This window comes from Wasmannia auropunctata, unplaced genomic scaffold, assembly GCF_000956235.1.
Source record: "Wasmannia auropunctata unplaced genomic scaffold, wasmannia.A_1.0 LD336026.1, whole genome shotgun sequence".
Classification (NCBI taxonomy): domain Eukaryota; kingdom Metazoa; phylum Arthropoda; class Insecta; order Hymenoptera; family Formicidae; genus Wasmannia; species Wasmannia auropunctata.
In genome coordinates, this window is record NW_012026864.1 from 79,625 (window position 1) to 96,830 (window position 17,206).

The window sequence follows — 17,206 nt, forward strand, 5'->3', positions numbered from 1 at the left end:
ATTTTCTTCATACAAAAGGTATAACGGATCAATAAAAACAGACAACGTCTTATGTTTCAAAAAGCTTAATTTAAAAAAAATCTTGTAAATGGCGTACCTGTAACATTAAAATTTCTCAAAGTCGGATTACATAAAATTGAAGATTATTAAAAGTATATAGATGTATTTTTGACATTAATTTTGAAATTTAAAAAAATGACATTGCTTATATCATGTTAAATCTTTGCTTGTATTTTAATTTTATTATAAAGATATTCTAGATTTCAGTTCTCTATCGTTACCTAATAAGCGAATAATTATTTTGGATATATCTTATAATTTTTTATCTTTTAATTATTTAAAATATAAACTATAAAAAAATCTTTAATAATACATGGATATATTTAGGAACATGTTTTATAATTGTAATTATTTCAAAACTAGGTATTGAATTTTGATCAATATTCTAAGTCAGGATAAAATAGGAATTTCAAAGCGAGTCTTGAAATTTATCTTAAAAATCTTGAAGTTTTTTTCTTTATTCGGAATCGTTGTTGTATCAACGCTTGTTGAATTTAAATGTTTGCTTCGACTTATTATATTCTCTGCAGTATTTTTCTGCGCTACTCCCATAAAACTAGCGGTCTTTATTTATCATCCGTCGGTGTTCGTATCAATCGTTTAAAGAACGTTCGTCTCAAGCTTGATAATGGTTTGAAAACATTAACATTATCGATCATTCAATGTTTCAATAATTTTACAATTAATATTTCGTACAATTTATACTCATTTATACCCATTGTTTCTGCAATATGTTACATATATTTTTATGCAACTATATTTTTCAGTTATCGTTTAATATTCATTTGATTTTCAGCTTCTTGTTTGCCGCGTGTTAGTCAAGAGGACGTCACAGTACAGAGCTCAGTATTTCATCGATAATGAGATACTGTTAAAAATATCAAGTTTCGAAGATTTATTAAAGATATTAACAATATCAACTATCGATATCAAATTTTAAATTGCATAAATATCTCAGCAATAACTAAAATAACATTTGCAGTCACACGAACTAAAATAGTCGGCTTAACGCTCGTCATCAATGATTTTATCAACAGTGCTGCGAGGTTCTGTTCTGAAGAGCAGAAATCAACCTAGATGACGTTTCACACAAGTAAAAACGTCATTGTGATATATCTCACATTTCTGCAAATGTTTCCAAAATTTTTCAAAATAAGAAAAAAAAACACAGAAAAAAGGAGCAGTAGACAGCATCGTCTTTTTAAAAAGATATATATATCTTCAAATGGGAAGAAAAAGAAGATAATAGTGATAATGATAATAATAATAAAGATAATTATGAAAATAATGACAATAAAGAAGAAATTTCTTTTTTTCTCCAACATTATCGAGACGCGTTTATCGTGAGATTTGCTAAACGTAACTTCACGGAGCTGTACCACAAGCGTATATAACGCTCGCTCCTCTCCATGTGTATACAGACTCACGGCAGAGCGACAATATCGATTTGCCCTCCTTCCTAGTTGCGTATTTCCCTTCCGCTTGTGTCGATACAGATTAACGTAGCAAAGCGCATCACTGTGCCTCGTTTCTCGTAGAGGCAACTTTTTTTTCGAAACGAGAAGAAAACCTAACTATATAGCAGTATTATTTAGTTAATGAGACTAGACGAATATTATTTAAATAAATGGAAGACATTCTTCAAATGCGATTCATTTACTAGTATAATCTATTCGCTATTTATTATTTTTAAAAAATTTCTGTAGTATAAATAATATATTACACGTTTACTCCGTAATCATAATATTTTTTCTTCCTTTTCGCGCCGAGATAATTATGTCCGAAAGACATAAAAAAAAGGGGGATATATTAAATTCTAGTCGAGCAAAATAGACAGTTCGGCGATAGTGCACGAAGGTTAAAGAGAGAGGCGTAGGTGGGTCTATGGTAAACGGCGCGGAATGGTGCTGGTAGGTCAAAGTTTAAATTGACATACAGACTGCACGGACTCGGCGTCCCGACAGACAGCCGTTGTCGGGCAAAACCGATCGGGAACAACGGCCAGCTCTCGTTATCTAACGCAGCCACACTTGCGGACGCGACGTTAAGTAGTAACAACGTAGGCAGGATAATGGCATTCAAAGGGCTGTTTGCAGTTCAGTGGAGGGATGTGCGTTCTATGCTGTTACGTGGACAGGTAGAGTGGTATTTATACGCGGCCCTCGAGGCGAATGAAAGAATGGATTTATACGGAAACTGGTACACAGCGAAATACGCGATCCCAATGGTATACCTGGTGGGCGGCTGCTCGGAAAGTGTCTCCAGACAATTTTGAATGGTCAAACTTTATTCACGTATAAAAGCGAAATGAGCATCAAGTATATATCCGAAATAATTAACAGTTCGCTTATATCGTGCTGAACAAATGGATTTTTTTATTCAGATGAAGTATGATGCAAATAAATTTCGACTATCACCGTTCAATTAATGTTTATCTATTATTCAGTTAAATTTTTTGCCGACATTGCTTGAATTTTCTATAGGCATGACTAAAAAAGACGAGATTAAAAGAAGGAAATTGAGTTTGAAATTTGACACGTCTTAAATACCCCCCGCCCATGCATTTTAGATATATTCTGCATGATATATGAACAGAAATCAAGCCGAAGGCAGCTGTCAGATAAACGACCGAAATTACGGAGAAGCCTTCGAAGCGAGAAGCAAATGTTTCGCTCCAGTTCCCAATCATACGGCGCGGCGCGCCGGGCCTCGCGTTATTCTATATGGAAAATACAAAGTTTTCTCTCGTACAACTTACGAAAACAGTATGCGCCAAATCGAACACAACGGATAAAAGTAAAAAATGGGAGCCAGCTGAAAGAAAAACGCGAATTATTTAAATCGATAACGATCTGCAAGTGCATTTCCACGTTTTTGCAGAATGTTTTTGCATTGTTTAAAATTTTAACATTTGATTAAAAAGCACGGTGAGAAAAACGAGAAATCTAAATTTGTATAAAATACTATTTTGCATTACGTAACATTTTACTTTATATGTTGTAGATATTTTTCGTTACATGACTTTTAGCTAGTTGGAAATAAATTTTATCAATTAGACATAAATCAATTGCATTAGACCAATAGATATCATTAGATCAATATAGACAATGCATTAAATCAATAAACTTAAATTAATTGCATTTTCAAATATTAATTTTTGCTTTAATGGCTGAAAATACACATACTGAGAGACATTACCTTTCATTCCATTTAGGGGATGTACGGTGGAATAACAGGGGACGAAACAACAATAATCACTTTGTTATCTGCAGCTTGACGATTATCGGCATACTGCTGTAACACCATCATCCGATTAACCTGAAAACGGCTAATTTCCTTAACGAATTACGTTGAAAATGAGATCGATAAATTATTATTTCAAACAGGATTATAAACATCCGTGTTACATAAAGCGATATATTTTTAGATTGTGAAAAGAACGAGAAGAGAATTAAAAATGCGATTAAAAATAATAAAAACAAAAATTGTTTCAAAAATGTTTCAACTACAAATAATACAAATTATGAAATATTTGACAAAGTACTGATCTCTACATCTATTTTATTTCCTACGAAGAGAAATATATATATTAAAAAATATGTATACCATATATTAACTTTAAAAGTATTTAATTTATCAAAATAATTGTCTAATAAATTGCTTGTCAAGGGAATATCGATTCGTTAGTAATCTGCGATTATTAACAGAATGTTACTGTATCTGATATAACAGCGAGACGTATCATTAAACGTTAAAAGTTATTAAAGTGCGGAATGGTATTTCATAATTAAACACATTTATTGAATTTTTTATTGGTACGAGTAATACATCGCCGCGTCGACCAGCGCGAGACGAATATACAACATATGTATTTGGTTACGCATTTAACTGCATATAGACACTTACACACAATCTATAATTCCATCCATACTGCCACACACGCATAAAACTTGCACGACTCATGAGAACGATCGAAAGTTCTCTTTACCAATCAGTAAGTTGCGCAAGTCATATTGACACGAAACCATTCGTGTTTATTTTATCAGCAATAATAATATTTCTTGAAATAACTATCATTTTTAACAAACTCGGAATTTTCTCATCCGTTAACAACTCGTACTCCAACCAATTTCTAATCGATATGTAAATCAAATTATAGTACAAATGATAATCTTTCTTCACTTTCGTGATTAATTTTTAATTGACAATCAGCTCACAATCAGTGAAAGTAGCAATCTTGAAGATTTATGTGTAGGAGTCGTAATTGAATTTATGCAACATCAGTTTTCTGCCGTCAATTCATTGACACATAAAAAAAAGAGATTCGCTATTTCTTTTAATATAAAACTCCAATTTATATCTTACGCTTTTGTAATTAATTATTGTTCAAAGCATTTAACTGCGATCATTAGTCGTAGACGTTGAAGCAAAAAACAACAGTTATCGATTTATTTGCGAACGTTAATTGGATAACATAATTAGCGTTGCATAATCAGTTCAAAAAAGGCTAATGAGCGACAATGACACAATCTGCCATTTACAAATGCGAAAGTAGAAAAATTTTTCAACAACTGATGTGCTTTAAATTTTAATTTAAACATTTAATTTAAACACCAGAAAAAATGTTGAAAGTTTAAAAAAGCGGCCAACATAACTTTTGTTTAAAAAAATAATTTAATTTAATTTAACTGAAAAATTTAATTTCAAATTACGCTAATTCAAAGATAAATTTTTCAAAATTATAATAAATTATTAGCATGTAATTTGGGGATTTTTAGAATGCACATGTTTTTCTCATAAATCTGTTTTGTATAATATAAGAGCAAAAGTTTGATGTTATTGAATATAATATAAAATTCTGTTGCGTGTCTAGAGATTTACCCGATTGTAATTAATTATCCGGTTTAAAATTGGCTTGGAAAGTAATTTGGCATTTCAATTGATCGTAAAATCCTCTGGAGAAGAGTAAGCTTCTCTTATTTTCCTCATAAGGGAACGCGCAAGTCCCGTCTGATCTCATGACGTTGTCGTAAACGCGCGTGTAGTAACGTAAAAGGGACGTATCGGATTCTTTGATCGTGAGCATCATACTGATAGGCGTTCGAACAGACTTCGACCTTTCCCTCAGGTGCCTGCGACAGGTCAATCGTAAACGACAAATAGGTATGTATGATGTAGTCATGTAAACAACATTTCTTTCTCTCTCTTTCTCTCTCTTTCACACAGACCAAAAATCCACGGGTTCGCCTAGAAAAATATAGGTATAGATACATATACACACAGGGTGGTCCAATAGACTTTCGACAGCAGCGGGCACGGTCGACCGCACTATTCTCTTGTCTTGTGCTAGAAAATGGAAAACTTTTCAAGAGCACGCGAAAGCTCCTGTGCAATCTTCCCGTCGTCGAACCTCACTTCCTTATAAAATAATATTAGTAAAAGATTGCTATAAGATTGTGGATAAGAACAATCTCTTCGTCCATTTTGATCAACGTTATTTTAATTTTTAGTTAGCTCTAACATGTCCATAATTGATCTTGTTCGCTCAATATATGTGAGAATAATGACCGAGTTAAGTTTTTGACTTAGGTATTATTCTCTTCCATATGCACGCGCATGCACGAAATTATGCTAATTTCCAATAAATAGTAATATTTCCTACTTTCCTCTAACATGCGCACGAAGATAACATTACCAGTGCCAGAGGCAAAATATTCGATCTCTACATCTTTTTTTTTTTTTTTTTTCTTCAAAATCTTCATTTATCTTTACGACTTATCGACCTAGTTGCTACATTCTTCGGAGCTTAAAGAAGTCGAACTAAGGAACTGAAGGAATTTTATGAACGCCGTTGCCCGGTGCCGTTTTACCTAATCTAAACTTGGTCGCTGTCGCGGCGAGATTAAAAGTTTTTGTGATTTACTCATACAACTTTTGTTCCAATTTTTGACCAAGTAAAGCTTCAATCTCAATTTTTTCGTGAAAGAATCTTTTAAAAAACACCGTGTTCAATATGCGTAAAAAAAAAGATGAAAGATTAGAGATATTAAAAATCCACATCGCAGATATTTCTGTCACATCAGCCATTATGAAAAATTGCCGATATAGATTATTAATTTAGATTTATATATTTCGTATAAAGTGTAGTATTTAAAAAATCTATATTTAACAGATCAAAACTGTAATAACTGGAATCTCTTTCGAAAAATTTCGTTTTTCGAGACAATTAAATCTGTGAAAATTGGATAACGCCCTTTCGCTATTCGAAATATCATAGATAAATTCGGATGTATGTTTGTACGTATCCGACAGCGGTTTGTGGCGTAATCAGACGCGATTCACTTGTCGCAGATATGTCATTAAATTTAGCCGTGCATCCCGCCGTCTCGTAAGTCTAGACTCTAGAGAATGATCGATCGCGCGGCGAATCCGACGAAGCGCGAGCGGACGCTTATATGTGTTCGACTAATTCGATTGACCGCGCACTAACGTCGGGCTTGCACAGAGCCGATAGGGAGACAAGTCGAGCAGCAAGATATTTTCTTAGGTCTCCCAACAAAGGATGTAAGAAAACTAAAAGGAGAGTGGAAACGATAGCAAAAGAAAGCGCAGGGCTTTCGAGAGCCCGCGACAAGTGTCGGTCCCATATGTAAGTTGCAATTTCATATTTTCCTTGTCTATTTCTTTTCTCTCCATATAGCTTTTTAGTTTATTTTTATTTACTTTTTCACTATATATTTCTTTTTCCATTTTTTAATTTCAAAAAATATCCTTTTCGGGGAAAATCCTTTTCAATCAGTAGAACGATTCAATATACTATGACAAGGTAAACAAGTAACGACTTGACCTGGTTCCTTACTAGCTCTGCTCCAGTATTTGTGACATTAAGAATTGATTGCAGTCAACAACGAATCCCTTAGCGGATCGTAACATTCAGGTTCAAGTTAGGGAAATTGAAATGCTTGGGGACGATATAAATGACCTTTTCCCTTTTTCGATCATTCAATTTTTATCAAGAAATCACGTTATTTTACTTATTGAGGGAGGACTTACAGAAAAAAAGTATGTATCACCGGAGCAACGTACATATCCTTTCTGTTAAAAGAATTTATCCCTCAAAAGAAGAGTTAGTCTATGATAGTCTAAAATTGAGATAGAAAAATGTCATTGGACTCGTTGGTATTGATTTTGCCTTTCTCCATTGACATTTACCAGTCGTTTATTATCCATTTTTACTATATAACGCCTGTTGTAGGTACAAGATTGGCCCTCGATTTATCCAACCACTTCAATTATTTTATCCCGCTTATCCTCCTATTTCATTCTGCACGGAACAAAATGTACCTTCGTCGTTGGGTTGTTCCATCGAAAACAAATCGAGAAGACGAAATGGACCTGTCTCGTGATATGTTTTGGACTTGACGAGGGATGACGAAAGATCACATTATTTTCGTGGAGATGGAAAATCGATCGATTCAGGCAAGACGTACATTCAACGTCATTAACGTCTTGCAGTTCCATTTGATCATTTCCAGATCGAACACATTATATCTGGACATTCCTGCCAAACTGCATTCTTTTTATCGGATTAATTTATAATATCGTTACTTATTTTTAACTTCACCTAACTGTATTTAACTTTACTTTAAGTAACTTAACATTACGTTTTTTTTTTGCTTCGTCTGATCTCTCACATGTGTCAAAAATTTGTTAATATCAACCATCTGATTCGTGGATGCATGGATATCTAGATACAACATGTTTTCGATTAGGAAATACTTAAAGCGAAATTGGAGGGCATTAACGACGCCGTTATTAATGTTATTTAAACGAGGGACGAGCTCCCCTAAGAGAGAACGCTTATATCGCATTATTGTAAGATTATACACATCGACACATCCAAGATTAACTGTCACTAAGTTATTATTAATTATCGGTTATAAATAGGCATTCTCCAATTATATGTCAAACGCAATTCACCGACGAATTGTCTCGACTGCTGCATCGAACGTGGAGAGAAGACGCGAGCGCGTCGGAATGCAAAAAGTGCGATGCGTTAATTTTCGTTTTCCACCGAGAACACGTGATTTTTCCCGAGGAGGGAAAGGTCCTCAAATCGAAATTAATTTCAGGCAAGTTCACGCCTCGACGCCGCGAAAATGCACGAAAATAACTTTCTCCTTGCTCTCTGATGACGTAAGATTCTTTTGTATCCTTTACAGCGTCGAAAAATGAGTCGCCGAAACTCCCGACGGTTTCAACACGCTCCCGGTTTAAAAGAGAGGTAAAACGTGACTATAACACATAACGGGGAAGAGCCGTCGCAATTGTCGGAGGAGAATTGATGTATCTTGCGTTTGACATCGGACACAGGTACAAGTGCGCCATCGTCGATCTGCTCCATTACGGAAAGAAATACTTAAGCTCTATACCGCGCAAAAAACGTTAAGCCAACGTTTCGTGAAATTGAAATTCTAAATTATATGAAATGTCACAGCGACGACGGTCGATCGAATAAATCCTCAGAGAGGAAAACGTTGGAAACGTCAATACCCTGGGATAGAGCTTCACAGAATCAATAGCAACATTTACAAAATATATAATAATATAGACATTGCACTTTTAGACAACAGTTTAGGTAACAGTTTAATATAAACTACTCTACTTTTATATCTTTATCTTACATTTTGATGAGAGAGAGCTAAATATTTAGTTACGTCTTTCCATTAAGACATCGTATCTGATAAATTCGACGTTTGCAACGCTTGTGGTCCGGGATTTTGGTTCAATCATTTTGCAATTCCACCGTCGTCGAATCATGTAACCGCATTTGTGGATATACGATACTTAAAGTCGATATGTTCGGCCAATGAGGACAGGAAGTTACGAATGCATAGAAAGCAACGGCTATCTGAATTTGCGATATGGAAACCGATTGTATGTATATTACCTAATATACATAAATTAATTAATGTTTAATTTAGGCTGATAATCATAACGATAAAATTCCGTTATTATAAATAACGGATTCGTAAGAAGAGCGCTTTCGGCGGACGCTTAAGTATTTCCTTCCAGTGTGTTTACGATTGAAACGACCAGTTAACCACTAGCGGAAAAATTCATTCGCGGGATCACAGATAAAACTATACTGCCCTTGACACTACATCGTTTAACTTCTGTTCGCTAAACATCTCGTAAGATCAAGAGACACACATAGAATGCGCGATCGAGAGAGGTTCGACTTACACACAATTATTCGCAATTCGATCGGACGTTTAATCGGGAGACCTCAGAAAGGGGATTTAAATAATACCGAAACGTCCTCCTCCCGCATTTCCTCGAGAAGATTCTTTCCTCTCGTCGTGCTTAGTATAGTATAACAAAATATAAATCTGAAGGCGACACATACGTACGCGCGATCGCGAGCACGTACACGTGTACCAGGGCGATCTATTGAATCGAGTTGGCGTGCATCCCGAACGACGAAGAAATTAATCCGCGAGACGTCTGGCCGTATATATCGGTATAGAAAATTGTACACAATATAAAGATTTATTAGACTTTCTGAAGTCCTATCCGAGGAAATATCTACGCTCGCGCTCGATCATCGTTTGAAGCTATATATCGATGACAGATCGTCGCGTCCGCAGCTTGATTCGAAGTGACGCAACAACAATAAAAGTCTCTTGATTGCAAAATCATGCATGTAAACGGAATGGAAAGAAACGTAACGAATTGCTCGATGACGAGCGACGAAATATTCACGCGTCTCTCTTTCTCTCTCTCAACTCGCCATTTCATGCATATACATATATATGTTACACGCCAACGCGATCCGATCAAACGCCCCGTACACTCATATCAGGTAGATATTTGTCTAATGCAACATGTTCCTGTTGTCATAAGGGCATCCAGTACAGTGGAGTCGGTTCCGGTGAGAATTACGGCTGGGGGACCTTTTAAATCTCATAATTGCGAAACTTACTGACAACCTCGTTGGACTCCTGATAGAACGGGACGCCGTGGCCCGAACGGTAGTAGAGATTCGTGGCACCACCCTCCGAAGCCCTCCTGTGCGCATTTGTTGAGTGACCTTTGAGGTGAGCCGGTGAACCACCTGCCTCCTCGGTCGTATCCGGCAGCATTCTGTCCTTTGTCTTCGGCGTGCTCCAATGCATGGTCTGTGAACAGAAGAAGACCCGGTTAACTTCACTTGGATGTAACGTAGAATGTGAAATTAAAGGGACCCTCGCGGACCCTTATCGCTGCTGCAGAGCGCTCCTATTTTCAGTGAGAGCGAGATTCTGTTTCGAAGTTGATAAAACAATCTACCGTTCTCGAAGAAGAAACACTCAAGGAGAGACTAGAGATTGGAAGTATAAACTCGCTCCTTCCACTATAAACGTCGAGATAAATTACGATCGATATAATATTTAAATTATCAAAATATAACCAAAAATTCTCTTTATTAACATAAATAGCTATTTAATATATGATTTCTTGACTTTTGACTTTTCTGCATTTCGAACAAAGTTTTAATAACATTCATTTAAAGTTAATTTACAGAAAGTCGAGACACGTTTCACGAGCTCGCTTCATTAAACTGACAGCACGTGTGAAGAAATTAACTTTTTCCAACGTGTATTAAAAAACAAACAAATTGCAGCTTATCGTTCAAAACCGTGAACAATAACCGCAACAATTATTACGCCTCACCTGCTGCACATGCTCCTTCATGCCGACCCATTGTTTGTAACTGATCTTGATGCCACTATTCCGCCATTTGTCGTAATTGCTCCTCTTTTCGGGATCACATAAAATCTCTTTTGCGTACTGCGATATAAACAAAATAAAGTTCACTCTCTGCCTGCGTGCACAAAGCAAAATCGGCTCAACTACAAGCCAATTAAAGTTAATTAACTTTTTGTCTGTGTGTAAGAGGCGTACCTTTAGTTGTTGAAATTTCTTTTCGGCCTCCTTGTCACCGTCGTTCTTGTCCGGATGATATTGAAGAGCTAATACCTTATATTCCGCCGTAATCTGCTCGACCTGATTTTCAAAATTGAATAAAAACTATCTACATCCATTCAATTCGTGAGAACGGGGGATTAATTTATTTTTACTTCGGGATTATGCATTTTCCTGTTGTTCTCTATTTTCTTTCGATTTCAATAAGCGTCATACAGTTAAATCAGAAAGGTGTGAAAAGGTATTACATTTATTAAATTAAAGCAGAAATATTCGATTTTCATAATGGCATTTTGCAGAATATAAAGGTTAAACTTTAATTACGAATACGAAGCCTTTGTGAAAAAGAACAAAGTGCAATTTCGATAATTTTTAAATCTAATCACTTTCACTGTAACATCTGATATTTATTTGATTTGTAAACACGGAATGTCCGGATGTCTCAGTCGTCTGCATCACGTTCATATAATGTCTCGCCGATGAAAACGACATGTCACGAATACGCTAACGCGATTTATCGACCGGGGATAGAATTCTTATCAAAAATTCTCGACCGAGATAACAAAATGTAAACTGGAGAGTTGAGAGGCAAACGACCTTTCTATTATCGTGTATCTCTATTGAACTTTTCGCTATCTACTATTGCTGATCAAGTGTGCACAATCAAATGAATATATCATGCCGAAATTTACGATCCATTTTCAAGCCACTCGAATTACATTTGGTGATATCGCAACGAATACGATTTTCTTACGCACCAACAATGTTTCGTTGGTAATTGGATGGAAAAAAACTGACTTAGATTAACGAAAGCGTTTAAATCTATCAATATAATCTCGCGCTCGATCTGACACAAAGATGTGATTTGATTTCAGCATGGATATTGTTGTGCACAACTTCAGCATAACCGTAAACTAGGAGCAGATGAGACTACACCTAATTGTGTCGATCGAGAATTCAATTAATGGAGAGTTTAAATTGCAATTTCCTTCTGGGATCTAATTATTACGGAAGCAACTTGACGTTTAATTTAATCATCTCAGTACAGATGTGGAAAATTAGATTCGTATATGTATATTAAATACCTCGATAAATGCGTGTAAGACAATTAAAATGTCCACAAATTATTGTTTTTACAATTTTAATATTTTGATGATATTAAAACTCGATGAATTTTAAGCTGGATTCTAATTTGTGATGTAATAAATAGATAAAATACAGTTATTATTAAAACAGTTATTATAACAGTTATTATTAAAAATTAAATTTCTATTAATAAATAAGCAAATTGAGTTGATTATACACAACGCAGTGTATAGTTATTACATAATGCAGTGTTTAACAATATTTCAAATTAAAATTAATTATTTAATTGACATTTTTAATCATGTGAGTTAATTAAGATATTAAATGATTGACAGTATTTCTCTACGTACAATTTTTACGTTCTCTTTTTATTATATTTCATGTTAATGAGAGATTTTTAATGGAGAATATCTAATTTTTGCCTTAATTAATACAATTTTCGCGATGGACTCGTTTCTCGACACGAATATTTCAAGTATGAAAGCTTGATCGGGCGACGCCTACATTACGTGCGATTTGATAGACAGAAGTAATAATGCATTCGCATTTCGTAATGAATTAAGAAATAAAAATGATCTTCGGCTCTCTATTTGAAAGACATTTCATTTAAAATAATACCCTTCGAATAGTAGCAATATAATAGCCTTAATGCACCAATATTGATGAATTCTAATTAATTTAAAGGAAATTTCCTGTGTGTACGTAAGGAAGCAAACAGAAATAATTTACTTAGTTATTCAAAAATTAATTCAGGTCGCTCAAACCGTAGCCTGAATAGTTCAGAAGCGCGAACAAAATTTCTCACATAACAATAAATCGCTTCACAAAATACGTAGAGTTAATTTGTGACTCATCTTAACAGGACCAACAAGGAAGATGGGAAAACAATCTTTAACTCTCTCGAGGTTCGATTTCGCCTTTTTGTCACATAACGAATGACCTACTGTTTTTTTAAGTCTTACTTTTTCAATTTGTGAATATGTATGCATCGGATGTCAACACGGCATTGAAATTCAAATCCCACGGTATCGCAGCGATCAATCCATGTAACGGGGACACATAGATTTCAGTTTTCAGTAAGGCGTAATAAAAATTCGCGCTCCAACGTGCTATAGGTCTCACCGTGGACGACTCGTCGCAGGACAACAGAGCGTAATAGTCCTCCTCCTCGCTGGGCGAGTAATTGATGGCGTCCTCGACACTCATTGCGCGGCTCCTTCCGAAACTCCCCCTTGAAACGCTCCCTTCCCACTCGGCTCCCTCAGGAATTCCACGAGGACGTTTGCCACGCGGAGGATAGGTTGCAGCCGGACTCCTCGTCGCAGATTTCCTGTCGCTTCGTGGACCCGGTCGGTCGATCGAGAGAGAGAGAAAGAGAGAGAGAGAGATCCCGTCACCTGTTGCGAGAACGAGCAAGCTCAATCCGTGAACGCCGCCGTCGCGTCGTCGACTACCACGGGCGCCAAAGTGAACCGCGTACGAGGAAAACCGTGTCGCAGACCCGGAAAGACCCGATTCCCGGGGAATCCCGCGCGACTGCGTACTCGCCGTCCCGAGCCGGCACCCTCTTCGCGAAGCGCGCAATTCGCACCACTGCGCAGTTGCGGCTAGCGATTGCACCCTTGCGTCCCCGTCGCCTCGTCTCGAAAAGGAACTAAATCGTACGTGTATCCTCCTTAGGATCTTCATATAATTTATTGTTCTCCAAAATTCATGTCCCATTCGTTGGGCCGAAAATACTGTCGAATTGAATTCAAAGCGATCTTCTCCGAGACTGAGTTCCCCGGTTGCAAGGATTATATAGAGATTTATGGTGTTAGAAAAGCGAGATTATCGTGAGAAATTACGTGGGATCTCTTTTTTGATGTACATTGAAATAAATGAGGTTTCTCATGTACCGTTACTCGTTCCTTCGGACTGAACTAAACCAGATCCGAAGGATAACTCATTTTCCTCTCGATATTGAGTTAATTCCCGCGCCTTACGCCACGCACCTACAGCCGTCCGCAGAGCGAAGGTCACTTCGCGAGCAAATGCATAAATTGAAAAAGTAATTATGAACGTTACGAACATACAATCGCAATTGCCTATTGCGTCATTCTTCGATAAAAGAAAATCTTTGCAATTTTAAAAAGCATTTTCCAGTACATGAACTATCTGAAAGATCGATCTTTAGCGATCTTCAACGTGAAATATGCTATACCATTTCGTCGTGAAAGTGATCGTGCCATTGATTTTGGCAGAGAGGATCATATGTAGGAAATATAAAACCTACTTAATACACCAGTAAAAAAAAATGTGGTGATATATGAGAGAAATTTAATTAATAATTTTCCTGTCTCCGTTTTTGTGAGAAAGAGAGAGAAAGAGAGAAAGTGAGACGGAGAGAGAGTTCACGCTATCCCAGAACCAGATAATTACATTCACGTGCGCATATTTGTTTGAGCATATTTTAAATACCAAATCGACTCGGCGCAAAGCGCGTTTATCAACGCCTGCCAATGAATCGACGATATAACGATCGTGCATATTCGCTCTTACGTAAGCCTACCGTTATCGCCGAGATTTCTTGAAATCGCTTTCGAGGCTAACGGCTGTCGCTTCTTTTTATCGCGTGGAAACCGTGGTGAAACACTTACGGGCGCCGTCGAAGAGACCAGTCCCGACAGATTCTCCGCAGCGTCGGACCGCAGGCGGTTTCGCTTCGGAATACGCGGTCGTACGTGTTGCAAGGAGCACCATGGGACATTGAGCTCCCGCGCGTCCCGCCGCACACACTCCGGAGACTCGCGGCTTTCACTCGCGGTTAAACAACCTTGAACCTCCGTATATCGCGACTTTACCGACGGTGGAAGCGGGATTAGCGCGGCTTGTTCATTCTCCGGTATTTGTAACGGTGAACCAATTGTTTGTTGAATTATTATCGAGCACGGCCGTGCCAGTGGCGAGCATCTCGGAGCAGACTGAGTCACATGGCTTTAATTTTTTGTAGAAAAATATAAGAATATTTGGAAATGTAAGGATGTTTGGAATGTAAAATATCAGCAGTCATTTCTCGTAATGACCAATAATCATCTTATAAATTATTCACTATTTTGTTTCGTACAGTTGATTTCAGGGCATATTCACGACCAAAATTTTTTATCGTTGATTAAAAAAAATATTAATTATAAATATTTCTATTTTTGAAGACATGAAAAATTATGTTATTTCACGAAAATTTAACTTCTTATGTAATATAAAGTTATTTATTTTATCAAGCTTCAAGTGTAGAAAGAGCTTCGAGTATAATGTGCTTTGAATCTCGTAAATCTAAAATGTCAAAAAATAATAAATATATATCGTTAAAAAGGAAAATGAATATTACATAAAAATAACTATTTGCGTCGCCAAAAATTAAAAAGTATCGACAATAACCTTTCCTATTCAAATGACAGATGTCACAAATGTTTACTGTGAAATGCTGTCAAGTCGCATAGATGAAATGGCTTATGCAGCGTAATATCCATATTTCGCTGCAGTTTTATTTAAATAACTTTTAAACTAATAAGAGAATCGTGCTCAAATTTTGCACAGTTGCTCAGATGTATTAACAGAACAATCTGTAAAATTTTTATATTTTTCGTAATGTTTTGAGATACATCACATACATCCTTAAATGCGTCGCACTACTGTTAGCTAGATTGTCATATGTATTTCTACTGTCTAATGAATTCATCACCCAAAGAGATTTGATTTGCTAGACAACGCTAAGCACAAATGTTTGTTGTGCTCGGAGGGACGCGGAAACTTGATTGGAAATTCAAATCCCTCTCAAGAATCAAGAGAAGAGAACGAGTGAGAGAGAGAGGAGAGAGATACGTCGAAACGTGAATGAATGTATGGATCAATTATGCATTCCTCTTGCTCCTGCGTGGAGACAACAGAACAGGGATCGCCGGCACTTTCATTTACAACTGCTAATGCCACTGTTTCAACTCTGACGCATCCTCTCACAATCAACGATGTAAATAATGAAATTCAACAATTTAACGTACGCACGAATAAAAAGATTCATATGTAATGCTTACTTCAATATTTATTTTTAAATAAATATCTGTTTGCATCGAATGAATATTCATTCGTGAGATGATTGTGTCATGTTAAATATTAAAACTTATATTAATATGTATGTTAATGTTACAGAAATATATATTTCTCTCAAGCTTAATTCATAAAATTTGTAATAAATTATCAAATTTAAGAATGATCATTGAGTAAAGCATTATAATTGTTAAAATGATAATTTTAATGTGTTTACTGTAATGATTGCGGGAGTATAGATAATTTTACGATGTTTATTCCTTGACGCATTACTTAATATTTATGTCTGTTGATAATAAATTATATATTATCTGTCAATAAATTTTGTATCTCAATCATAAGTTTAATTAGCACACGGTCTCTATTCTTATAATTATTCAATTAATGTTATACAATAAGAATCTTGTAACATTTCTCTTATCAAAATATCAGTATTTTAAAATCAATACAATTAAAAGGACACAAATACTTATTTACCGTGATTTCGCAGAAATAGGCCATGGCCTGAAAATTCAGTGAGTGCATAACCAGCATGTCATGCGAAAACGAAATGAAAAATAGATGTCGGTGGGTAGCAGCATTCAATAGTTTATCGTGAAGAAATGTATGACCATTTGGCCTACACATGTTAGACGCCTGTATTGTTGGAGCCGGTTGCATTCCTAAAGTTTCCCCCAAGTAAAATGGTCAAGTTTCGTGAAATATTTTTTTCGATTGCAATATATGTTTATTTTTCTCAATTTTTCCATGACGGAATAAAAACATTTTTTGATAAAATGGCAAAAATATCGCTAACAAAAAAAACATGTAAAAAGAAACTGCTCTTTTTTTCTATCTTAAGGGCTCGACAAGCATAAATTTACATCGACGGTATATTGGAATTTGATTTTTGCTAGCAGAAAATCGCGGTAATTGCGGAATTAATTTCCGGCTCTATGAATATCATTAATTCGATCAGAACCGATCAAAATGTTGCAGCACGTGTTCCTTCCGTCGCGATTAAATCGAG

The 17,206-nt window shown here is 36.0% G+C and overlaps 1 protein-coding gene across 2 annotated transcripts; it reads right to left on the minus strand.

Moving 5' to 3' along the window:
- Nucleotides 1-5,266: 5,266 nt before the first annotated feature.
- Nucleotides 5,267-14,892, minus strand: LOC105452642 (J domain-containing protein). 2 transcript variants are annotated; one of them, XM_011693933.1, is made up of 5 exons: nucleotides 14,754-14,892; nucleotides 13,237-13,511; nucleotides 11,008-11,109; nucleotides 10,777-10,893; nucleotides 5,267-10,241 (listed from the first exon to the last, which is right to left on the minus strand). In XM_011693933.1, the coding sequence occupies exons 1-5, from the start codon at nucleotides 14,854-14,856 to the stop codon at nucleotides 10,020-10,022; spliced, it is 819 nt and encodes a 272-aa protein (XP_011692235.1). In that variant the 5' UTR covers nucleotides 14,857-14,892; the 3' UTR covers nucleotides 5,267-10,019. The 2 variants fall into 2 exon arrangements, with proteins under 2 accessions (XP_011692235.1, XP_011692236.1); XM_011693934.1 differs by lacking the exon at nucleotides 14,754-14,892 and having other exon boundaries at nucleotides 13,237-13,597.
- Nucleotides 14,893-17,206: the final 2,314 nt, after the last annotated feature.

Coding starts and splice junctions, on each gene's coding strand:
- LOC105452642 (XM_011693933.1), bottom strand. CDS start 14,856: ATGGTGCTCCTTGCAACACGTACGACCGCGTATTCCGAAGCGAAACCG. Junction 11,110..13,236: donor CCTGCGACGAGTCGTCCACG/GTGAGACCTATA, acceptor TTTGAAAATCAG/GTCGAGCAGATTACGGCGGA. Junction 10,894..11,007: donor AGAAATTTCAACAACTAAAG/GTACGCCTCTTA, acceptor TTTATATCGCAG/TACGCAAAAGAGATTTTATG.